This window comes from Struthio camelus, chromosome 23 (genome assembly GCF_040807025.1).
Source record: "Struthio camelus isolate bStrCam1 chromosome 23, bStrCam1.hap1, whole genome shotgun sequence".
NCBI lineage: Eukaryota > Metazoa > Chordata > Aves > Struthioniformes > Struthionidae > Struthio > Struthio camelus.
In genome coordinates this window covers 8,032,652-8,055,001 of record NC_090964.1, presented here as the reverse complement: position 1 = coordinate 8,055,001, position 22,350 = coordinate 8,032,652, and the positions used below count along the sequence as shown (strand labels likewise).

Below are 22,350 nucleotides of genomic sequence, written 5' to 3'. Positions count from 1 at the left end.
GGCCGGAGCAGGGCCGTCTCTGACGCGTCCCGTCCTGCGTTGCTCCGGTCGGAGGGACCCTGATTCCCCCCCCCTCCAGCTCCCTGCAGACCCTGGGGGGCCCCATCCGTGACACCCCAGGCCCCCACGTGTCTCCCCATGACACCAGGGGGCCCCGGCCCCACCAGGCCAGACCCATCGCCCTCCATCTCCCGTCCCCGCCGCGATGCCCGGCCGGAGACCCCGAGCTCTCGCCGGGCTCCTGAGCTCCACCAGCTCCCCGGGGGGGCCAAGGGACAGGTCTGGTCCCCAGGGTGGACGCTGGCACCAGCCCCTCCAGGGTGCCAGCTCACCCCAGTGCCCCGGCAGCTGCAGACTGGGGTGACTGGGATGCTGCTGGAGGCGAGGGCCGGGCGCCGCCGGGCCCTGTGGCTTTGCCGGCAGGTGGCCCTGTGACACCGTGACAAAGTGGCCGGAGCAGCCACAGTGCCACCCCGCCACCGTGGGGGCCCAGGCGGCCCTGGCCCCCTCCCCAGCCCTGGGAAAAGCTGAGGCCAGCCGGGACGCGGCACCCAGCGGGGTCCCCGGGCAAGGGGGAGCGGGAGGGGGGCCGGGACGGGGCTGCTGCTGGCCCCCCCTTGGCCGAGCGGTCCCCCGTGCTGAGCCCGGCCGGACCCTCCGGAAGGGACCCTGTGCCAGCGCCGCTGCCCTCGCTCCCCGGGGCGCAGGGCCAAGGCGCCCGGGGCTCGGGCTCGCGCCAGCAGGACAAAGCTCTCCGTCCCGCGGCCCCGGGCGGCTGCCAGCGCTGGGGCCGCCGTCCACCCCACGCGCCAGCATGGGGGACGGACACCCTCGGCGTGACACCAGGGCTGGCACCCTGGTGCCCCGGGCGGGGCGGCTGGGCACAAGCAGCTCCCTCGTGTCATGCCCCTGCCCGTGCCTCAGTTTCCCCACCTGCCTAGCAGAGGCCGACGCTGCCCCCGGGCTCTGCTCGAGGGCAAGGCAGAGTGCCTGCCGCCGCCTGGGCTCCGACACCCCGGACGCCACCCCAGCACCCTCTGCCAAATCGCCCTTGGCGCGGGAGGCTGTCGCAGCCCCTGGCCGGGACCTCCCTGGCCCTTCGGCTCGCAGCGCGCCCCGAGCGGCGGCCGCCCGGGCCCGGCGGCGCCAGGCGCGGGCCGTGAGCGCCCCGGCTTTGCCGCCAAAGCCGCTGAGCTCCCGCGCCACGGCCGCCTCCGGCACTCGTCTCGCCCTACACGGCCCCGGCGGCCCCTCTCCGTGCCTCTGTTTCCCCACCTGGGCGCAGGGCACAAGGGCAGCACGTGGCGGGGGGGGGGGGTCTGGATTTCACTGCACCCATCTCCTCAGCAGGGGCCGGGGCTCGCCGGGTGCACGGAGCAGCCGGCGATGCCCGTCCGCCGGGAGGTGAGCGCGGCTGCAGCGCGGGGCTGGGCGCCAGCCCGTGTCGCAACACCAACCGCTGGCAGCTGCCGGCGCGGGCGGCCGAGGAGGAAGCGCGGGCTGCAGCTCGGCCGCCCGGCGCTCCGGGGCGGTTTCTCCCGCCGGGGAAGTTGGCAGCTGGCGGAGGGTCCGGGGCGGGCTGGCCGCCTGCCCGCAGCCCTGCTGCTCCCCAGGGCCGGCGCGCCAAGGGCCTGCCCGCGCGCGGGAGCCCGCTGAGCCTCTGCCAAGATCAGCTCTCGGCCCCCAAGCGCTCTTCCCGCGCCGGCTGCCCGCTCCGCGGGACGCCCGGCGCAAGCGGCAACCCTCCCCTCTCCTGCCGGCGGGGCACAGCCTGCGTGAAACGAGGGCAAAAGCTCGCATTTTGGCAGGAAAGCGGGCAGCCCCCGCCGCAGCAGCTCTCCCAAAGCAAAGGCTGCTGGCAGGTGCGCTGCCTGGGGCCGGGCACAGCGAGAAATCAGTGCATCTCACTCCTGGCCCCCGACGCACCCGCTGCCCCAGGGCAGCTCCCAGCCCGGCTCGCTGGGCACGGGCAGAGCGAGGCCGGCCCCGAGCTCTCCTCAAACCCCTCCTCGGCATGGCTGGCGGCACCGGGGAAGCCAGCGAGCGAGCGCCGGGTCGGGCTCGGCCGCGGGAGCCCGGCTCCGCGGGGCCGCGAGCGAGCGCTCGGCCCGGCAGGCTCGCAGCTGGGCCGCGCAGGGCGCACAGGCTCTTGCACAACGCCAGCCAACAGCTCCTTTTATTTTTAGGTTCTTGCAACACAGCTTCCCTACAGCCTCCCCTTGCGCCCTGGGAGCGCGGCCGCCGGGGCCTCCGCGGGAATTAAAGGCCTGGAGCGCGGGGCCGTGCTCGCTCCAGGGGGCTTTGCACCGGGATTTGCACCAGGAGGAGAGGGGAGCCGAGCGGGTGCCAGCGGTTCCTCGCGGCAGCGGCAGCCCCAGCTCTGCCCCGGCCCGGGCGCCCAGCGGAGACGACGCGCTGCACCTGCGTGCGGGGGGAGCGCGCGGCCCTGCCGCAACTGCTTCACAAAGACAAGCGAGAAACTTTCTGCAGAGCATGTTACAGCCAAAACACGATGAGAGAAGGGATCCGAAGGGGCAGGAGGAAGCAAGCAAGCGCAAGTCCTCAAGCCTCACGGAGATCCAGTATAGCCGAGACAGCAGAGGGGCTTTGGCTGCCGGAGTCAATGACCTTTGGAGCCGGCGGCCGCAAGCCGCAGGCCGGGAAGAGCCGGCAGCCGCCCGACCCAACCCTCCGCGCAGGCCGCGAGGCTGGGCCGAGCTCCCCGGCGGCCACGCAGGAGCCCACGGGGCCGCCGGGCTGCGCTGGGAAGGGACGGCGACGCAGACGGCCGGGTGCTCCTTTCTTCCAACGCTTGCCCTCGCCAAGCCCTCCAGCCTCGATGCTCAGCCAGGCCAGGGCCAGCGTGGCGAGGACGTAAAGTGACGGAGAGCCAAGGCAAGCCAGGCCTGGGCTGTTTTCTAATCCCAGTGTAATTAATGACCTTATCTTTGGCCAAAGCCATTTAGATTAAGTGGCTGGCGTGATGGGCTCGGCGGCTCCGGCTGCACAGATGGAAGAGCTGCGCTTGTCTGGGGATTAGCGGAGGGCAGATGGAGCAAAGTGCCATTCCCCATCCCCAAACCACTCGGCTCTGGCAGCAGCCTGAAACCTGAGACCACAACAACTTTCTCAGTGATTCCTGGCCAGACCTGAGAGCTGTTTCGCATCGCTTGCCCCTTCTGCAGGAGAGGCAGGACCCGGAGCAGGGAGCTGAACAACGGCCAAGGGAGAGCTGCCTCCTGCCCCAGTGCCAGCAACCGATGCAGCCCTCGCAAGGAGCTCGGTTACAGCCCTGCGCTGCGTCCTCTGGACAGCAGAGGTAAAACGGATACCGGCTTCCTTCCTGGAGAGCAACTCGTCACAGCGATGCTGGCCCTGGCTCTGCTGGGTATCAGAATAAAGCCTTCTGGCCACCTCCACAGATCACACCTGATAGAAAAGAAAACTCACCTGCGTCTTGCTGCTCAGCATCCGGCAGGATCAGAGCATGTTTCCACCTTCTTTTCCCAGTCCGGCCACAGGACGGGCAAGCGAGTGCGACAGACCCGTGTTCTCCTGGGACACAGGGAGCTGCTACCCCCAAAGAAACGCGCGGTGCTGGGCAGCACGGAGCGGGAGACCCCCTCCGAGAGCGGGCCCAGCTCTGCCTGCGGCACAGCATCCGCTGTGCCCAGCTCTTACACACAACTGGCAGACTAGCAGCTATCGTGGTAGGGGAATAACATTTATCTGCAGGGATAACAAAGTTCATATTAAACCGATTAGGGATATTAAATCCATTTCTAACAGTATGGTCATCTGACTGGACTTAGACAGACCAGATAATCCCACCCCTTATTCTCGGAGCTGCCTTCACGATCCCAGCCCGTGCCGTGCTGGGGAGATGGGAGGACTGTACCTCTTGTACTGCTACATCTGCGCAGAGAGGAAGGGCAGACCTGGATGCACTAAGCCGGCAACCCAATCTTAGTCTATCCACTCTGCTCAGGCAGGCTCCAGGCAACCACACCGTGTTTCAGACCATGCTCAGCACATCAGCGGTGAATGGGACATTACACACGGCCTCAGTCACCCAGACTATGAGAATGCGGTTTCACACCGTCTCCCTCAACGTGGTCCCTTTGCAGTGTGCTCCAGAGCTGGGCAGAGCCCATAGCCCCATACGCTCGAATCAGTGCAGATGGCAAGCAGGTCTGGGCTCAGGAGGAGGTTCAGCCGGCATTGCAGACAGACCCAGCACCACAAACATGGTGCCCAGCACTTCAAAGCCGAGGCACAGATGGGCCCTGTGCTGCCAGAGAAAAACAAGGTGAAATTCCCAATTCTTCCCTGCTTATCTCCTTCAGTCTGAGCCCCCAACTCACCTCTCACCCCATCAAACTGCCCAAAGGAGCTGCCCGATGGAGCATTACAGAAACAATTCAACACTGAGGAATACAAACCTGAGGTTTAATCTAATCCCCACCAGAGCCTGCATCTCCAGAGCCTGCGATGGCAGATCTGCACACACAGCCCTCTCCCTCGCAGGCTGAGCCCTGGGAGATGTCTCTTGCCACATGGCGATTCCCAAGCAGCTGAAGGAAAACTTTGTGCCCTGCCACCCTGAAGCCCTCCCAGGAGGAACACTCTTGATTGCATTTGCCAGGAGAACCCCAGATGCCCTGGAAAAGGCTCTCCCGGCTTTCACCTGGAGCCGCACACTCCAGGGGGAACAGGGTGGTGCAGACAGCGCTCCCATCCTCCAGGAACAAAGCTGAGCTGTATCGCTGCCTCGCGGCTGCACAGCACATGGAATGTGCTGCTCAGCAACTCCGATTCAAATGCAGAGCTGGTTCCCACTGCCAGACCGCAGTGTAAACCCCCGGGAATTCAGCTTTAACTGGGACAGACTCATCTTTGCAAACCTGATGAGATCATATTCAAGTTCCTGTTTAACAGGTGCCAGCTCTTTCTGCACCTGCTATGTGCCTACAGATCAGCCTGCCTCCAACAAGCCAACAACATCTGCTCAGCTCCCTCAGAAGCTGCAGAAAAGGTGACTGGAAGAAGGGGCCACGCCTGGACATCCTACCCTGAGACCAAAGCAGGGAAAACTAGGCCAGCTGGAATTAGAATTGCACTTTTTAATGGGGAGGGGCACCCACAACAATCTTAAAACTTTATTTCCATATAAAAGGAAAAAAAACCCTCTCCACAATAAAGGCAGCACAAACTCACTCAGCTCCTGAGCTGCACTCCTGGCCAAGCTGGAGGAGTGCAGGGTATTTCTGTCTCTGAGAACGACACGTTCGCATGCCAGCAGGATAGACTCAGCCATTCCAAGGATAATGCTGCGTCTCTGGCAGAGATTAATGCTTGGCATGGGAGGACGCTCTTCACAGCTTTGCCCCAGGGCCCAGCCATTTTCCAGGCAGGGCTGGAGAAGCATGGGAACACGGCAGGATGAGGCCACATGAAGAGGATCTGTCTCAGCTGACAGCCTTTGGCCATCACTTACACACCTGCCTCATCCTGAACAAACGACTTGGCTCGTTCGCTTTGAGGCCACCCAGGACTAGCCAGTTCCTTGCCGCACAGGTGGAAGCGCTGCTGCTCCCTTCACCAGCTGGTTTGCAGGCCTACGGAAAAGGCAAGCTGCTGTCCTCTCCTGAGGTCTCTGCACCCCCGCTGTCCCCCTCAGCCTCTGCAACGCGGCTGGCGGACTCCAGCTTCCGTCTCTTCTTCAGATGGTGCAGGTGGGATTTGGATCGTGTGTGAGCTGGAGGAAAAGGCAAACAGAGCATTTAATTCTGGGGAACTTGGAGAAGGAAACACGTTAAGCCAACCCACGGTGCAGAGCACCCTCAGTTCCCATTCTCCCACGTGAGGCCGTTCCCACGGAAGACTGAACTCCCAAGCCCTGCATGGGCTGTTTCGCAGACACACTTCTGCTAGACCAAACCATCGGGGCTGAGAAGAGAACAACCCTTTCAAGCCTTTTCCTGACCAGAGGAAGGACTGCGCAAATGCCCAGGAGAGGTAAAAATCTTGGTGTTGTCCACAGAAAACACCAGATTGTCAGGTCTTGCCTCTCCCAGTGTTCGCTCTTAACCAAGACACAACCGCCCGGAGGACAGCAGAAAGGAAAGCGTTACCAAACAGGCAGCACATTGCAGGATGCGGGTGAGGTTGTGCAACTCCCTGCCACCCCGTGGAGCGCTGCCAGGATCATTTGTAAGCCTAACACTACTGCACTGGGGATATCCTGCACATCTACAGAGCTGATAGGGATGGAGTTCGCAGCACAGTTATGCTTTTGCGTAACTCCAGGGAAAAGCCCCCAGCTACGAGAGCACTTCAGGAGGAGTCTGACTGGAACAGAGGCAGGATCCCAGGGATGCAGCATAGTTGGCACTTCAACTTGTACTGACGCACTGGCGCAACAAGAGGCGCGTTTCTGTTTAAAATCGCATAGTTAAAGGCAGCAAAACCTCCTGTGTTGATGGTATTATCTAAGTAGAAGGTGCTTTGTCTAACCAGATCAATGTATCATCTTAGCAGGGTGGTTTTGCTATTTCCAAGAGATCAGAGCAGCAATTATAGGAGCAAACTTTTCAAGCGGGGCCTTAATTAAATGAGGGTATGGGCTTGCTGAATCAAGGCCCTTAGGTGTTTTCCAGTCATCTTTTTTTCTGCCTAAGGATGAAATTACATACAAAGCTGCTGCAGCATTTATCACAATGCTGTAGGGTCACCCTCGGCTTGAAATAAAGTCTCACCTCTTGCAATTTGTTGCAAGCAACACCAAAGCTTACTGTGGCTTCAAGAAGGACTGATTTCTGCTAGTGTCCCGGGAGATCTGCTCTTTTAAGTCTATACAAAGTGTAAAATTAGATAAAACTTAAAAATCTTACAGAGTCAGTGCGGTACTGGGAAGCAGTTCCCAAAACTGCTTGATTTAAGAAAACAGACCAGACTACAGATTGAATCAGCTCACGCTACTGTTTTCACTTCCCTTTGAGCTTTTACATTTTGCAGTTAAAAGCAGTACCCCATTTTGAGCCATTTTCTTTTTCGACCATCTGAGGATTTTAGCCAAATCCAACTGGATGCAGAGAACGTACAGCTTGCTCCAGAGTCAGAAAAGTTTTGTCATCTATCAGGATTTGGGATACCCCTAGAGGACATGTGGCTGTAACTGTAGCTTTGGCGGGGAGTATCTTGAAGAGTTCCCACTCTGCCATGAAACCTTCTGTTCCTGGAAGAACGGCTTGGACTCTGTTAACTTTCAGAGTCCTCTAATTATGGAGTAGGTAAAGTTCCTTCAAAGCACCTCCACGCTAGCACAGCAGAAGTAATAATTCTCACTGAAGTAATAATTACATTTACAAACTGATCTCACTGTGCTTCCCACTCGGAGCCAACTTCCATCATTATGTTTTCAGCAGCTCTCTGGATCAATAACAATAAATGACTTATTCAAATCTGATGACCTGGACAGTACTTATCTTCGCATTGTCTCTACATATACCGCATTTGGGCAACATGTGGAGACCAGTTTTGTTTCTGCAGCCAGTTTCTCAACTAGCTTTTGTTTCTGGTTCTCAGCACCAGCCTCACAGCACAGATGAATTCACTAAGCTAATCTCATTCCAACTGAGCTCTTTTAAAATCTACTGAAAATAGAAAAACCCTTTCTACTACCACTACAGCTAGGAACACTTTGCGGGTTTTTTTGCAAAAACACAAAAAATACAAACTGTTGGAGCAAAACTGAGCCATTAAAAACATTAAGAAACTTTCACTTTAAACAATAAAATTTTAGAAGGAACAAATTTTTTCTGTCCTGTTTGACAAAATATCTCAAGTGCAAAATATCTCCAGACTGAACTTGGACACCTCGGAGGTTTCATGCTACATACAGATCCCCATGTCCGGCGTGACGGCAGAGAGCGGCAGAGCGCTTGCCGGGTGCCGGGGAGCGGGGAGCCTGACAGATGGCTGCTGTGGCATGGCTCCGGCACCCCCTCTGGGCTTGCAAATGGCTGCTTTCATACACGGGCTGTAAACAATCCTTGAAAGCCCAAGATCATGCGCTGAGGGTGATCCAGCCAAGCGGAGACAGCCAAGGAAGCTGCTCCACTCTGGAGAGCTGCCTCGCTCCACTGCCTGTGCAGAACTGCAGTTGCCTCCCAGGCTTTCTCCTTCCCACCTCACCGGATCCTACCTGCCCACTCCCGGTCCCCGATGATGACTCTGTCACAGAGCTCACAGACGTGACGACTCCGTTTGTTCTCATTTACATCGTACTCCATCTTTACGGGCTCCGCTGGGGGCTCTCGTCCCTGTAGATTAAATAGTGCCTCAAATCAGTTTCTGTCAGGTGAACTTGCCCTGGCTGGGTTCACCTTTGTAGGGCCTGGGCTGTGAATTTTCCATACCCAGGTCAGAGGCTACAGTTTTACCATGCAAGACCAGTGGAGTACTGGGTGTTAGGGGAAATTCTCAGCTATAGAGATCACATCTCACTGCCACTGCAGGGAAAGTAAATTAAATCCAAGGCTAGACATGCACAGGCATAGCCCCCTGCATGGGAGAGACCAAGTTCCCAGTTACGGGGTCTGGAGACTGCTGAATAACAGGCTTCTCAGCCACGGCTTACATGTTAACTCTGGTTATCCAATACCTGGATGAAGCTCTCCACAATCTCCAGAGCCGGTTTCACCACATCCTCCTCCCACCTCAAGAGATCAGACACCTCCAAGCCGTACACCGGGGGCACGCTGGGCCCAGGGCCTGCAGAGACAAAAAAAATAAAAAATAAAAAAAATAAATCACTGCCAGTCACATCCCAGCACCCAAAGCAGTTGGGCAGCAGGGTCCCCTGTGGGGGCTGCGCTGTGACCGGGGGGGGATCTGCACTGCCCACACCTGTTTGCCCTTTAGTATTCAGAAGCAAATGGCACTGGCCTTTCTAAAGCCGAGACTACTAGAGACCTTGGCTTGGGGAGCGCCACCCTTGCAAACAGCAAGAATACCCAAGACCTAAAGCTAGCGCCTTCGTGGCTGTTTGCGTTCAGGACAGCCGTACAAAATCCACCCTCACTGGGATCCCATCACAACTGCAAACACTTTGTCTCTGCCATGGTGCAGAGGGGGCCACAGAAGATCAAAAGCTAGATCCGGGCACAAAGCCACCACACAAAGTGAGGTGCACGCATAGAGCCTGGATTAGGAACGTGCTGGTGCAGGTTCCCACTCAGCTACTCTATTCAGAGCTGGAATTGCTTGTGCAGCTGCAGGGACCAACACACTCAGCTCCCAGCAGCCGGCGCCGCTTCACTAACACCCCTGATGGGGCAGTTTCAAAACCAACAACTCAGCCCCTGCAAGCCCAGCGCGAGGGCGCGGGGTGCTCACCAAGGCCCAGCCGGGGTGGGACAGCTGCAATCAGAGAGCACCTACTCCTTTCGGCGACGGCGCTGCCCAGCTGCGGCTCACCTGCTGGGAAACATCGGGCGCTCGGCCCCGCTCGGACAAAGCCATCAAAGGCCACCGCGTGCCAGTCTCCAGCAGGTGCTGCTTTTTATTGCTATAACCACAAACAAGTTCCCGGCAGGGCTGATCTGAAGCACACCTGCCACCAGAAAGGTGAGCCACAGCCACCGAGCACACGGCTCCTGGAAAGCTCTTGCACCCAGTCCAAAGCCTGTCTTTTGACTCGAGTTTCTCCTTGCCTTTTTTTTGTTTTGCCCCTACCAAGCACCTTTCAACAAGTGCCCGGCTCCCAGCTGCTGCTCCTGGCCCTGCTCCAAGGCTGGGGCTAGGATGGGGAAGTCCTGCTGGCTCCCAGCCACCACGACGAACACGGTCCAGGCTAGGAGCAGCCAATGGGCTCCTGCTCCTAATCCGGAGGGCAGCTGTCAACTGGGCTCTCTGCCCTGCGCAAGGAGTGTGGGTGGGGGTGTGGGGAGGGGGACTGTGCCCCCTCCTCAAGCCCCTCAGGAGCCATCAGCTCCTGACAGGCTGCAGGGACACGGCGGCCAGCACCACCCACTGCCGTCTGGGCACAGGGCTGAGCGTTTGCCTGCTTTGTTCTGCAGGGAAATTAGCTGTCCTGAAGCCACTTCTGCTGGGAGGGGAAGATTTTTCCTGGACAGGCAACTAGGAGGTTCAAGGGAAGCAGTCAGAAGAAGCCAGACTTTCTGAGCGTCTGGGCAGCGAGGCCATCACCACAGGCTGCCAGCAAGACAAGCACAGACAGCACTGGGTGGGCTGTCTCAGGAGAGCCGAGGGGCTACACTGCAACGGGAAAGGAATCAGCAGGGCCTGGCAGGGGGACCACAGGGGACCGAGTGCTGGTGGCCCCTGGAGGCATCAGACATCTGCAGAGCCAAAGCAGCATGAGCCAGTAGGAAGAATTTGGGCAGGATCCTTTGTCTTGGGAAGACTCTTTCTTATGCAGGGCCAGGAGCCTCCCAGGATGTGGCTTTGGTGACTGACTTTGGGCACGCTCTGCAGCAGGGAGGCACCTGTTCACCCAACTGCAGTCAGAGCTGGCCCCTCCGGGTGGGGAGCTGCCAGGGGCACCGTCCACCAGTGCTTGCGCAGCCCTCACTCGCCTTGGGAGACCACAGAACTGCCCACACTCAACCAGCCAAGACTTGCACCCCACACACACACACACACACACACACACACACACACGCTGCCCCAAAGCTAAAGGGCCACCAGTCTCCTTTCTTGAGCTGGGAGCAGGAGATGTTCCAAGGAGGGTTGAGAAGAGACGCGAGAGAACAGGGACGACGAAGCAAGGTAGAAGCACAGGACTCACGTCTCAGGAAGCGGTTTCGGACCCATTTGTTCTGCCTCCGGGCATATTTCTTGGTTACTTGTTTCAGAGCCTGGATCCCTTTGAAACAGGGAGCAAAGAAAACAAATCAGCTCAACTCTGCAAGCTGAGCTCAGTGCAGAGGGTGAGAAGAGCCTGTGAGCTCCAGGAGGGGATCGCCAAGCCAAAAGTTTGTTCTGGATTGTATAAAGCTCGAGGGAAGTGTTTCTACTGCCTATCTGGAGGTCTCCAAGCCAGCAGTGAAAAGTGGTAATCACAGCTCAGCAGCAGAGCCCTGCCAGACAGGCTGGAGGAGCGGTGGCAGAGCAGAAGGATGAGACAAGGTGCCCAAAATGCCCTCAAATGAGTGCTGGGTGGAAAGAGCCCCAAGCCTCTGCCCCAGCAGCATTTAGCAGGTCATACAGTCTATTCAGGGGCTGCACTGCTCTCCTAACACCTAACTCAAATTGTTCTCTGCAAACGGAGCCCAGGACTCCTTGTCCTATCCACAGTGGGCCCAGAAAATAGTTTACTAGAGTACAACCTTTCAAATATTTAGTATGAGACTTATCATATCCCTCTGTAATCTTCTCTTTAGTAGACACAACAAGCCCCTTTTGCACTAGACTTGTTTTCAAGCCTTTTATCATTTCTATGGTTTCCTCAGCCTCCATCTCCACTTTGTACTGAACCCTCTGCATCACAGTCTGAGGGCCTGGGACTCCGCTGTGCAGAGAGGAGCAGAGTGGCTCTCTCCTTCCTTTAACAGGCAGCACCTCTGTCCAGACACTCCAGAACAACATCTGGATCAAAGAGCATGTCACTATTGACTCCTTTAGGCTGTGATCTGCTAAATCCCCAGATCCTTTCCCACCATCGTGCTGCTGAACTAGATGCTGTTCTAGCTCTGTTTCATTCCTTCTCTCTAGTCCTGTTCTCCAAAGCATTCACACCTTAGCTGGGATTGCCCAAGCAGGTTCCAGGCCTGCCATGTCCTCCATCACCCAGGTCACTAGCGGATCAGTTCCAGATACCCTCTAAAAAGGAGTCTCTGTCCCCCTGGCCTGGCAGAGGTGGAAGATGCACCAAGAAAGGTGCAGCTCAACTGCAACAAGACCTGCTCCAGCTTCAAGCTTGGTTCAGACCATCACACAGTGTCACTTGGAGCTGCATGGGGCAAGCAGGGCCTGAGAGACGTAAGGCATGCAGGGTGCTTTTCCCACCTTTTTGCAGCAGCAGGGCACTGGTGTCCGGTGAGCAATTCCCCTCGCTGATGAGGTACTCGTGGAACTCCTTGAAGCCGATGGACTGGAAGATGCCATGCTGGTAATCCTGGCTAGAGAACAAGGCCACAGACAGGGGTCAAAGCCATCTCCTGCGGAATGGCAGCAGAGCACAAGCCTCCCCGCAACAGCTGAGATCTCTGGGTCTCACCCAGCAGGGACCCCCCAACTGACACAAGCCCCTGGAGTTGAAGGATGGCAGTGACAGACACATGCAACAAGCCAACCCAGTGCCTTCAGCAATGGCCAGTTTTGCTGTGCAAACACTCAGGCAGCACCAAGTAATTTTTACTGAGGGAAAACATCTTGGCAGGTAACAGGGCCATGCATGTGCAGAAGCGGGCTGGGAACAACAGCTCTGTAACAGACCCAGAGCAGAGCAAGAAACAAGCATTTCCCAGCTCTGGTCTGGGACCTTGGTGAGGTCTGGGCAAAATTAATTCTCTGCTGAGGCCTAGGCAGGATAAGTCAGTCAGAGCCCTGCATTTGCCTGGCAGGTGGGACTGGGAGCAGAAAGGGAGCTGGCTTCTCACCTACCGGTTCTCAGCTACCTTCTCCCGATTGTAGCGCCGGTGAAAGTCCCGCAGCTCCCCCAGCAGTCCTGCAGCCAGCATGTCGTCCACTCGCTTCTCCAGCCGCTGGTCCAGAGCTGGAAGGAGGAGGGCAGGACATGCTCAGCTGCTCAGAGCCATGTCCTCAGGAGGCCCAGAGCTGGACAAGGTGCCAGGATGCAGATCTGCACTCCCAGCCTCCCAATCCACCTGGGGAAAGCTCTCCTTGTTTGCTAGGCTGTGCAAGTCCTCCGTCATGCCCACTGATGGCAAAGGAATTGCTGCCTCATTCAGGGTGGAGGCTGGGGCAGGAGCCAGGGGTCAGCCCTGACCCCACATCGCCCTGCTCAGCCAGCCAGGAGCTGTGCAAAGCCCACTCTCACCTGCCTGGTCTGCATGAAGCCACAAGATGCAGGAATGTGGGTATTTCAGGGGCCCCCCTAACGGTCCCCCACCTTCCTCCTCCTGCTGCCGGTGCAAGATTTCACTATGGGCGATCCCTGTCTCTTCAAAAACTTGGAGGCTCCTGTAAGCAGAGACAGACAGAGCTCAGAGGCTGGGTGAGGATGAGCTTCTCCATCTCCCCAGCGGCCCTGGGGGTTCCAGCAAACGGAACCGTAGACATTTGCTGCGATCCAACCCTCTCACGGTGGAGGAAGGCAGGTTTCTGCCCCTTCCCGTGCCTGGCATCCCAAGCACATCCAGGTCCTGGGGCACAGCACGGAGCACACCAATGGCACCCAAGGAGCCCAGAGCAGAGCCTCCTCTTGTGCCTGGCACTGGGACAAGCCCTGCAGGGGCCCTTTCCAGCCGGGCAGGGCTGCAGGGAAGGGGCCAGCGCCGCTCCTCATGGTGGAGGAGGCTGCAAAGCGTCACCGCCAGTTCAGCCCAGCCCAGGCAGGGAGGTGGAGGAAGCGGTGCAGTGCCTGAAGTGCCCAACCCTCCGTCGCCCCGCACCGTGCGAATGAGGTGGGCGGCCTTCTGCTCCCCCCGGGGCCAGGGCTCGGCTGGGATGGGCCTCGCCAAGGTAGCAAGCCTGGTCTTGCTGCCGTGCTGTTCCCACAGAGCTCAGGTATGTTACTCAGCCAGCACCGCAGCTTGCTCTTTAAATAGCTCCAGATAAAACCCTGCTACTGGGGCACCGCAGCTGGAGCCGGCCCTGCTGCACACAAGCCAGCAGCAATGCCCTGACCTGGACCCTAAAGGCTTTTGACAAGGGCAGTCCAAGCTGGGGGCTGCGTGGCCAAAGACCTCAGGGGTCCAGATCCCAGAAAGCTTTCCCGATGCCACTTGCAGTGCTCCAAGAGCCCCCAAACACCTTGCTAAGAGGCTAGGAGCACCTGCCTGGGATGGGAGGGCCTGTCCTGCCGTGCTCACACGCACACGATTCCTTGGGAAGGGAGGACAGGGTGCTGGCAGGCCACAGCACCCCCTGCTCCCCGCACGCCAGGCTCACCTGGCCACTTTGCGCTTGTCGTGGGGGTGCAGCTTGGCCGCCATCTCAGGGTCCACTTGGCTCAGGCGGCGATGGAGCTCAGCCCCGTCCATCTGTTCCAGCTCCACTTTCCTGTCGATAACCGGCCCAGGGGCCGCACTGCCCTTCTCCTGCAGGCACAAGGCAGTGCTGAGTTGAGCCGCTGATCTGCCCGCAGGCCAGTGCAAGCAGGATGATCCCCCAGACCCAAGTGGTCCATGTGAGGGGCCTGGGGCTTTCCTAACGGCTGCCACGGAGAGTCTCCAGCCCGATGGATCTGGTCCACCCAGATGGGGATAGTGCTGCGTGCCCTTGCCCCCCTCTAGCGCAGGCAGCGCCATGCCCCGTCGCAGCAGCACGGGGCCCACCCTTCTCCGGAGCAACAAGCAGCCCCACAACGGTACCTTGGTGCTGACAAGGACCTTCCAGAGCAAGGCCTCGATGTAGTAGTTGGTTCCTCCCACGACAATCGGGATCTTGTCTCGGGCAAAGATATCTTCAATGTGCCGCGGTCAAGGAGCGTAAGCAGAGACACACGGTGGGGATAGAGGGCCGCAGGGAGCAGCAGCCCAGGGCCCTGCTGTACCATGGCAGCCTCATGCCAGCTGGACCTGCTCCCACGTACTCCATCCCATAGCACAGGCCGTAACGGCCTCTCCCCAGGCCTGTTAGCGCTGCCTCACAGCTTCGGTGTGTCCACGCAGCCCCTCACTGCAGACAGCAAGGTCCTATCTACAAACCCATCCTACCCCCAGCCAGGGTCCCTCTCCCCAGCCCAAAGAAGATGGTGAGGCTGTGGACAGGGTTATAGGTCTTCTCTCACCATCCTCTCCTACCTGCACCAGCAAGCACCAGGATTCAGGACTACACCTCGGGTCTGCTAGGGAGAGCAACATCCAGCTCAGCACTGTTGCAATGCAGCAGGGATCTTCCCTGGCCACTGCTGAGGAGGGGATGCTTAGGGCACTACCTCAGTATAAGAAGCTCAAAGCCCCTCTTGCCAGCATTAGCCTCTGAAAGATGGAGTTAGCAAGGCTGATGCAAACACCGATCTTTCTTGCAGGCCTGGCTGTGGAGGAGGGAAGTCCACATCTGCTTGGCCAGCCAGCCCACGGCATGAAAGGATATCAAAGCCATGGCTTTGTCTCTGAAGTCCACCACTGTGTAGTTAGAGACGAGGGGATCCACAAAGCTGATCATGTGGTGCCTGCACAGACGCTGCTCCTCGGGAGACACCTTGTTGGTGATGATGTCCAAGCCCTTGTACACCTGAGGAAGGGAAAAGCCCATCATTCACCTCTCTGCGCACGTCACGCGAAATCCCCGCTGACCTTCCCTCCTTCCCACAACTACGGCTGGCCACAATCAACCCCTCAGCCCCTTGCGAGGGGAGACGAACTGCTTGCAGCTGCCTTCCTGCTCTTATGTGACCCTGCACAGGCAGTGATGAAAAGGTGCCCAACTGACCAAGCAATCAGGGAGCGCTGTCAGAGCCCGGTCAGAGTAACCTCCAAGCCCAGCTCCGAAGTTCAGTGCTTGGAAACACCAAGCACCGCTGCCTCCAAGCTGCTGGCTCCTTATCTGCTGCAGCAGCAGCTAAAAGTTCAGGTGCGCCTCTCTCCCAACACCGACCGCTAGCACAGCACAAAGTCTTGTCTGGGGACAAGGATCGCTGCTTCCGTGGCACGCGGAGATCTCTCCGAGTACAGCACGGCACCTGACTCCACAGAGCCTCCTGAACATGCAAATGCTCTTAGCTCAGGCACGCATTAAAAGCCTGGCTTTCAACTGCTTCCTGCTCCCAGCAAGCCTCACACAGAGAGCAGGGAAATAGATCAGTTCAGGTCGGTGTCCCCAGGGAGAAAAGAGGCACCAGCTCCTCCTTGCAGAGTCACCAGGGAGCCCAGGGGCAAAAAAGGCTCTTTAGGAGCTTCAGCATCACCGACAGCTCCAAAATCTAAGGAGAGAAGCTGGCGCAAAGCAGTAGGGACGCGCTGCTGGGCTGTACTGTCTGCCAAGGAGGCAGGAGACACTGGTAGGAGTGACCAGCAGCATCTCACTGCTTTGAGATGTGGCATCTCCTGGCCACTGAGCAGCTGTCAGTGTCTTTAATATCAGTTTTGGGATATATAACCTGGGAGAGCAGCCTGAGAGATGCTGACAGTCAGCTAGACGGTTAAAAGTAGAACGGAAAGAAAATCCACCCAAACCAACCCTTCAGGAGCATTCTTGGTAAACAGCCAAGGCAACCTGTGATCCCTACGGCGCACACCACACACGTCTGAGTCACAGCCCGAATCCACCCTCCAGGCTGCACAAAGCAGCAGCAACCGCCTGGCCCGCAGACCCACGCGGCGCTAATACAAGTCTCCCTGGCGAGGGCTGCCCCTGGGCCCTGGCACTGCACCGAGAGCCCGGGACGCGCCTGGCAGGCCGTGCCAAGCGGCAGCTGCACGATGCTCTGCAGAGCTGCAAACAAACACGGATCAGAGCTGGGGCCTGTGCCCCGGCTGGCCCCGCGGACGCTGGCAGCTGGCACGTGATCGCGATGGGGCACATAAAGGCTTTCTGTCCAGAAAGTCCAGCTCTGCGCCGTGCCAAGGACTAAGCACCCTCCGTGCCAGGCAGCGGCTAAGGCACTGCTTCACGTCCAGGGTGCAGGGAGGATGCGTTCAGCTCTCGGCACCTCCCTGCTTGGAGCAGTCTCCCAGCTCGGGACAAACTGGCCTGCTGGGAGACGCGCCTGGAAGCGGCTGTAGTAACTTCCTCCTCCATCATCCAGAAATCCACCCCAGCCAGAAGGCCAGACTTCCAGAAACAAATTTCCCCTTAATCCCCTCTGAGAAGCTGCCAGGCCTCCAGCTGCAGTGCCGTCTCCACCCACCGCCTCCCCTGGCCCCAGACCGAGAAGGACAAGGTGACACAGAGGTGACCCGCAGGCACACAGCGGTAGCAAGGGACGACGTGAGGTTACTGGAGCAGGGAAGCCAAATCCCCGCTTGGAGTGGTCATGCGAGCTGCTCGGGCAGCTGAACCAGCTGCAGCCCGGCAAACACTCCCTCTCTTGCCTAACTCCCCTTCCACTTGCTGCTTTGAAGGCGAGCGCCAGCCTCTGCTCCCGCACCCCTCCGCGGCTGCAGGCTCTGGCCGGGAAAGGGCTGGCCCGGGGGCAGGAAGCAAGGCGGGAGCAGCAGGGCAACCAAATGTTCTTCCTCTCTGCCCTGCAGAAATCCAGCTGGCTCCAGGGGACGGGAGGAGACCGAAGGAGAGGCCCGAGGCAGCTCCTTGCCAACGTGCCCCGTGGCTGGCTGCAGCCTATCGATCGCCTCCCATCACCGGCTGCCGAGCCAGCCCAGGTCCGCGCCGTTCAATTTAGGTCTCCAGTAGACACCGAATCCCGATCCAAAGCATTTGGATTGAGTGAGCTTTGGCTCGGCGCCTTCCATGCCCCAGCAAGAGCCATTCCAGCCCTTCAGCTCCTCCGACTCCCACTCGTCTGCCTGAAATCACAGCCGATACGCGCTGTTAACAGGAAGGCTTGGCGGCAACCAGGAGCTCCCGGTGCCCTACTGGGGCAAGAGCTGGGATTTACAGCTCGCACTCAAATCCCCCCCCAAGGTTCTCCAGCGATTAAACACCGAGAGCCTCCCTAAATATCTGGGAACAAGAGGAGGAGGAATGCGGTGGCAGTGTGTGGGCTGGCGGGGAACAAAGGGAGCCTTTTACACACCCGCAGCAAAGAGCAAAGCAGGATCCCACCAGCTGGCTGCCGGCAGGGCCTCGCACCCAGACGGCCTCCCCGCGCTCACTGCTATTTTCGGCAAGCGGCTCAGATAAGCCTTTGTTGCTTTCTAAGGCCCCAAAACAGATTAGCAGCAGCCTGGAGCAGCAGGCCTCCGAGACACCAAATACGAGCTGAGGACTAAAGATACTTAGCTTGGACGGAGTCCTCCCACCTCACCGCTGAAAGGACTGGGCAGGTCAGTCCTGGACCTCACAGCGCTCTACTAGAAGAGCAGCACTCTTTCCTCTTTTTATGGGTGGGGAAACTGAGGCAGGAGGCACAAACATCATCAGTCCTCAGAAAACAGCGTAGGTGACGACTCCCAGCTCAAGGCTTGGGAAGGCTGGGCTCTCCCCAGACCCTCACTCTGCCACATGCAATCCCAGACGAGTCGCTTAGTCCCTCGGTTCCTCATCTGAGCTGCAGGGGTAAAGGCACTTTCCTTCCCGTGAGTAAGTACAGTATTGAACATGACGCGTGAAGATGCATGGGGACCCCAGACACAGCCAAGCTACCTACAGCTGGGAAGAGCATGAAAGTTTCAGAGGGAGGAAGGACCCTAACGAAGCTCGGATGAAAGAAACAGAGGATCCACCACCTCTCTGCTCCCTGCCACTAGAAAGATGCTAGCACGGCCTTTGCCAAAGCTCTTTAGTTGTCCTCGTGACCTCTCTGCTGCTTCAGAATGAGAAACCAGAGGGGACAACGCAACGAGGAAGGGATGGGGCCCTCCAGCAGGCTGCGCTGGGACGGCCCTGCTCCCACAGCCACGGCCACGCTAGGAACCAAGCGGGACTGGCTGGTCCCGGCGTTGGGTTCTCAGCGGAAATGACTTGCTCTTAAAGCAAGCTGGCTGGGATGACAAATGGCAACAGAACGGACAAAGAGAAAGATTAGAGGCCATCAGATTAACCAGAGCTCCTGAGCTGCGGGCAGAGGCAGCAGTTAAGTCTGTAATTTGACCACGGGACCCACAGCCATGACAAAAACGCTTAGGAGATAGAGGGACGTCTGTGTGCAGGGACAGGTGGGCTCAGGGCTGCCCGGCCCCCTCTCGCGCCTGGCCGCGGCTCGAGCAGCTGCCTAAAACACTGCCAGTGTTTGTCAGACCTTTGTGGAGCCCGGACGGGGCGCAGCTATGAAGGAACAGTGGGGGCTCAGGGCGACACGGTCACGGGCAGCTGTCAGAGCAGGATGAGCAATGGGATTTTTACTGTTTTACAGGCCGGAGACGTCCCCCCTGCAACCTAAAGCAGACACGCCTCCCCCAACTCTCCCCCGAGGACGCCAGAGCCAGCTCTGCGCGGCAGAGGCACGTCCCACTGGCACAAAGCCAGCGAGAAGGGAGACCCCGTTGGCTGCTGCGAGCGCCTGAGCAGGGCACGGGGGTTAGCAGAGCGCGGCAGGGGCAGCGCTGGATGCGCTGCTCCAGGCGGCCCCGGAGGGGCGAGAGGCCGCGCTCAAAGCACGCTGCGCTACAGCATACGAGTGCCGGAGCTGCTGGGCTGCCACTCCGCAGTCACGCTAGAACGAGATTAAAAGGAAAGGAGGACGAGAGCCGCTCACGCCCGGATGCCATCGGACGCCTGCAGCCGCAGTTCGCCGAGCGGCCGCATTCCCGTAGCGCAAGCTGAAACAACCCACGCACAAAAACGTAGGCTTCAAAACGTCCACCAGCCTGAAACAAGGGTCTACGGCGCGCCAGGCGGCTGCAGCCGCGGAGCGCGGGAGGCGGCGAGAGCCTCAAGTTCGGGATCGACCACCGAAGCCAACAGCCCAGGTGCTAACGCCCGCTGCACGCTGAGCCCGCGCTCGCGCCCACACCTCATCCCTTCGCGTTACGCAGCCAGGCGCAAAGTCGCCCAAAAGCTTTGGGGCTTCTCTAGCTCAGGAAGGTTCATGCTAGTAAAACTACGCCTGCTAAGCCTCGCTCGGAGCGATTCCTAAACACGGACACTGCAGCAGAGTAACTCGCCTCGGAAATGTAACTGCCCCCAGTAACGGCTACCCCAGCGCAGACGGGGCTTCCGGCTCCAGCGAAAACCACAGCCACCCCCGTTTCCCAGCGCCCAGGCCCAGCCCGAGCCCGGGAAGAGTCGCTCAAATGGACACAGCAGCCCTTCGCTGGGGAGCGAGCCTCGTTTCCTGCAAGCACCGGTCAGCGTTAGGGCGGTTCACACGCTGCCACCGCGCCAGACAGCCCGGAGGACGGAGCGTCAAGTTTTGTAACCTTAGCTCAGACCTCAAACTCTTTTTCCCCAAGAGTTAAAGTTAAAAAAAAAAAAAATCCCATAAATAAGTTTTGCTATTGTTTGTTTTAAATTCCGGACAGGGAATTTTAATCTAGCCCTCTACAATACAACTACCCCCGTTCAGGAAAGCAGAAGGTGGAGGCGGGAAAGCGAGATCCACTCAGGACAGCGCAAAGCGCAGGCAGCATCGGCGGGAGAAAACCCTTTTTTAAACTGTGCAATAAAAACGTTAGACTTGACGGAAAGTTCAAGCAGCGGAACAGTGAAAGTGTTGATTAAGAAAAAAAAAACCCGTTTTGCTCAAACAATAACAAAATCCCTGCAACAGCTGAAATCTTCCTCTTGCAACAAAACGCTCGTAGCTGAAAGCAACCAGGAGCAAAACCCAGCGCTCGGTTCACTGGTGTTTTCTGGCCCCGGCTGCAGAACGGGTAAACTCAACGCAGGCAGCGCCGCTGGCAAGCGCCAAACGTGATTTTGAACGTTCTCGGCCGCATCCCGTCAGGGCGCACGGCTGCGCGCCGCTGCCCACCGACCAGCCGCCGCCTCTGCGGAGATTCCTGGGGGGGTGGAAACACCCCTGCTTCGGCTTTCTGCTAAAAACTAAAAAAACATGAATTTGGGGGGCCGGGCGACGGTTGAATAAACCGAGCGGGTGAAGATGGGGCCCGGCAGCAGTAAAACACCCAACAGGGAAACGTCGGCTCAGCCGGGGGGTTGGGGGCGGCGGGGGGGGGCCGGAGCCGCCCCCGGAGCCGCCGCCGCCGCCCCCCCGGCCCCGGCCCCGGCCGCGGCCTGCCCCGGGCCTACCTGCATGGAGTCGGCGCTGACGACCTCGCCGCCCAGGCGGCGGCCCAGCTGCGCGGCCAGCGCGGACTTGCCGGTGCCGGTGGCGCCCAGGATCACCACGAGCGGCGGCGGCGGTGGCCGCGGTGGCGGTGGAGGAGGAGGCGGCGGCGGGGCCCGGCCCGCGGCGAGGCCCAGGCGGCGCGCGGCGGCCGCCATGACGCGGCCCGGCCCGGCGGCTGCCATGGCAACGGGGGCGGGGACGGCGGGAGGCCGCGGGGCTCGGCCGGGCCCTGCTCCCCGCCCCGGGCCGGGCCCCCCTCGCTGTCGGCCGTCGGCCGTCCCCGGCCCGGGCCCTTCCCGCCGCCGGCGCCCCCTCCCCAGCCAGGCGGCCCGGGCTGCAGCCGAGCTCACAGCTCGGCCCCGCAGCTCTCCCCAGAGCGGGGTGGGGGGCACCGGGGCCCTCGCCCGTCCCCCAGACTCCCCAGGGCCACCCCAGCCTGACCACCTCCAGCGGCGGGGGGGCGTGGGGGGGAAGGATGCTGTTGCCATAGCAACAGGGCAGCGCGTGAGGGGGAGAGAGAGGGGCTATTGCCATAGCAACCGGGCAGAGAGTAGGGGGGCTGTTGCCATAGCAACAGGGCAGAGCGTGAAGGGGGAGAAGGGCTATTGCCATAGCAACAGGCAGAGAGTAGGGGGGCTGTTGCCATAGCAACAGGGCAGAGAACCGGGGGGGGAGGGTCTGTTGCCGTAGCGACAGGAAGGTGAGCATTGCCAGGGTGACGGCAGCCTCATTGGAGAGGGAGAGAGGGGAAAACCATCACCATGGCAACACAGGGAGATGGGGAGTGGGCGACCGTCACCGTGGCAACAGAGAGGGGCCAGGGAAGGTAGGGAGACGGTTGCCAGGGTGACGGCAGGAGGAGGGTATTGCCGCGGCGCCACTTGCCCTAGCAACACACATCTTCCTCCGTAGCAACAGGGAGCGGGAGGATGCCCGCCCCGGCGAGGGGCGCCCAGGAGCCGTCACCCATTGGAGGGGACGAGATTAGCGCCGGCTCGCAAAACCGTCAGAAAAATTTACCAAGCCAGGCGTGAGCGCCGGCACCGCACCCCGCAGCACAGCGGCCGGCGCGCGGGAGCTCCGCTCACCCGAAAGCAATCGCCCCCACCCCCACCCCCATGCAGAAACTGCGCGAGGCGGTAGCGAAAGCGCAGTAGCAAAACGCAGCGCGCTTTGGGGGAGAAGATAACGGAGCCGAGGCGGTGGCCCGTGAGTCACAAAGAGCAGAGTATGAGCAGGGCAATGCGCATTTAAACAAAACAACTACGTGGCCCGGAAATGTTTAGTTATAATGGCTATAGGCAACACTTGCAAACTGCAACACTGAAAGAGAAAGGAGGAAAAAC

General features: G+C 59.4%; 1 protein-coding gene across 3 annotated transcripts; it reads right to left on the bottom strand.

The window, feature by feature from the left end:
• Window positions 1-5,144: 5,144 nt before the first annotated feature.
• TRIT1 (tRNA isopentenyltransferase 1) lies at window positions 5,145-21,180 on the bottom strand. Of its 3 annotated transcripts, none has more exons than XM_068917353.1 (12): window positions 20,965-21,168; window positions 15,247-15,387; window positions 14,523-14,621; window positions 14,101-14,249; window positions 13,028-13,170; window positions 12,631-12,742; window positions 12,034-12,146; window positions 10,814-10,891; window positions 9,400-9,483; window positions 8,666-8,775; window positions 8,207-8,324; window positions 5,145-5,758 (listed from the first exon to the last, which is right to left on the bottom strand). In XM_068917353.1, exons 1-12 carry the CDS (start codon window positions 21,157-21,159, stop codon window positions 5,619-5,621), a joined length of 1,482 nt encoding a protein of 493 aa, XP_068773454.1. In that variant the 5' UTR covers window positions 21,160-21,168; the 3' UTR covers window positions 5,145-5,618. The 3 variants fall into 3 exon arrangements, with proteins under 3 accessions (XP_068773454.1, XP_068773455.1, XP_068773456.1); XM_068917354.1 differs by having other exon boundaries at window positions 9,400-9,480; XM_068917355.1 differs by lacking the exon at window positions 9,400-9,483 and having other exon boundaries at window positions 20,965-21,180.
• Between the last annotated feature and the right edge of the window lie 1,170 nt (window positions 21,181-22,350).

Bases quoted from the DNA above. Each gene is read 5' to 3' on its own strand.
- TRIT1 (XM_068917353.1), bottom strand. From the start codon at position 21,159: ATGGCGGCCGCCGCGCGCCGCCTGGGCCTCGCCGCGGGCCGGGCCCCG. The intron at 14,622-15,246 runs ATATCCTTTCAT...TGACCGCGGCAC, and splicing joins GAGACAAAGCCATGGCTTTG to ATTGAAGATATCTTTGCCCG. The intron at 8,776-9,399 runs GTGAGCACCCCG...TTGTCTCTGCAG, and splicing joins CCCACCCCGGCTGGGCCTTG to GCCCTGGGCCCAGCGTGCCC.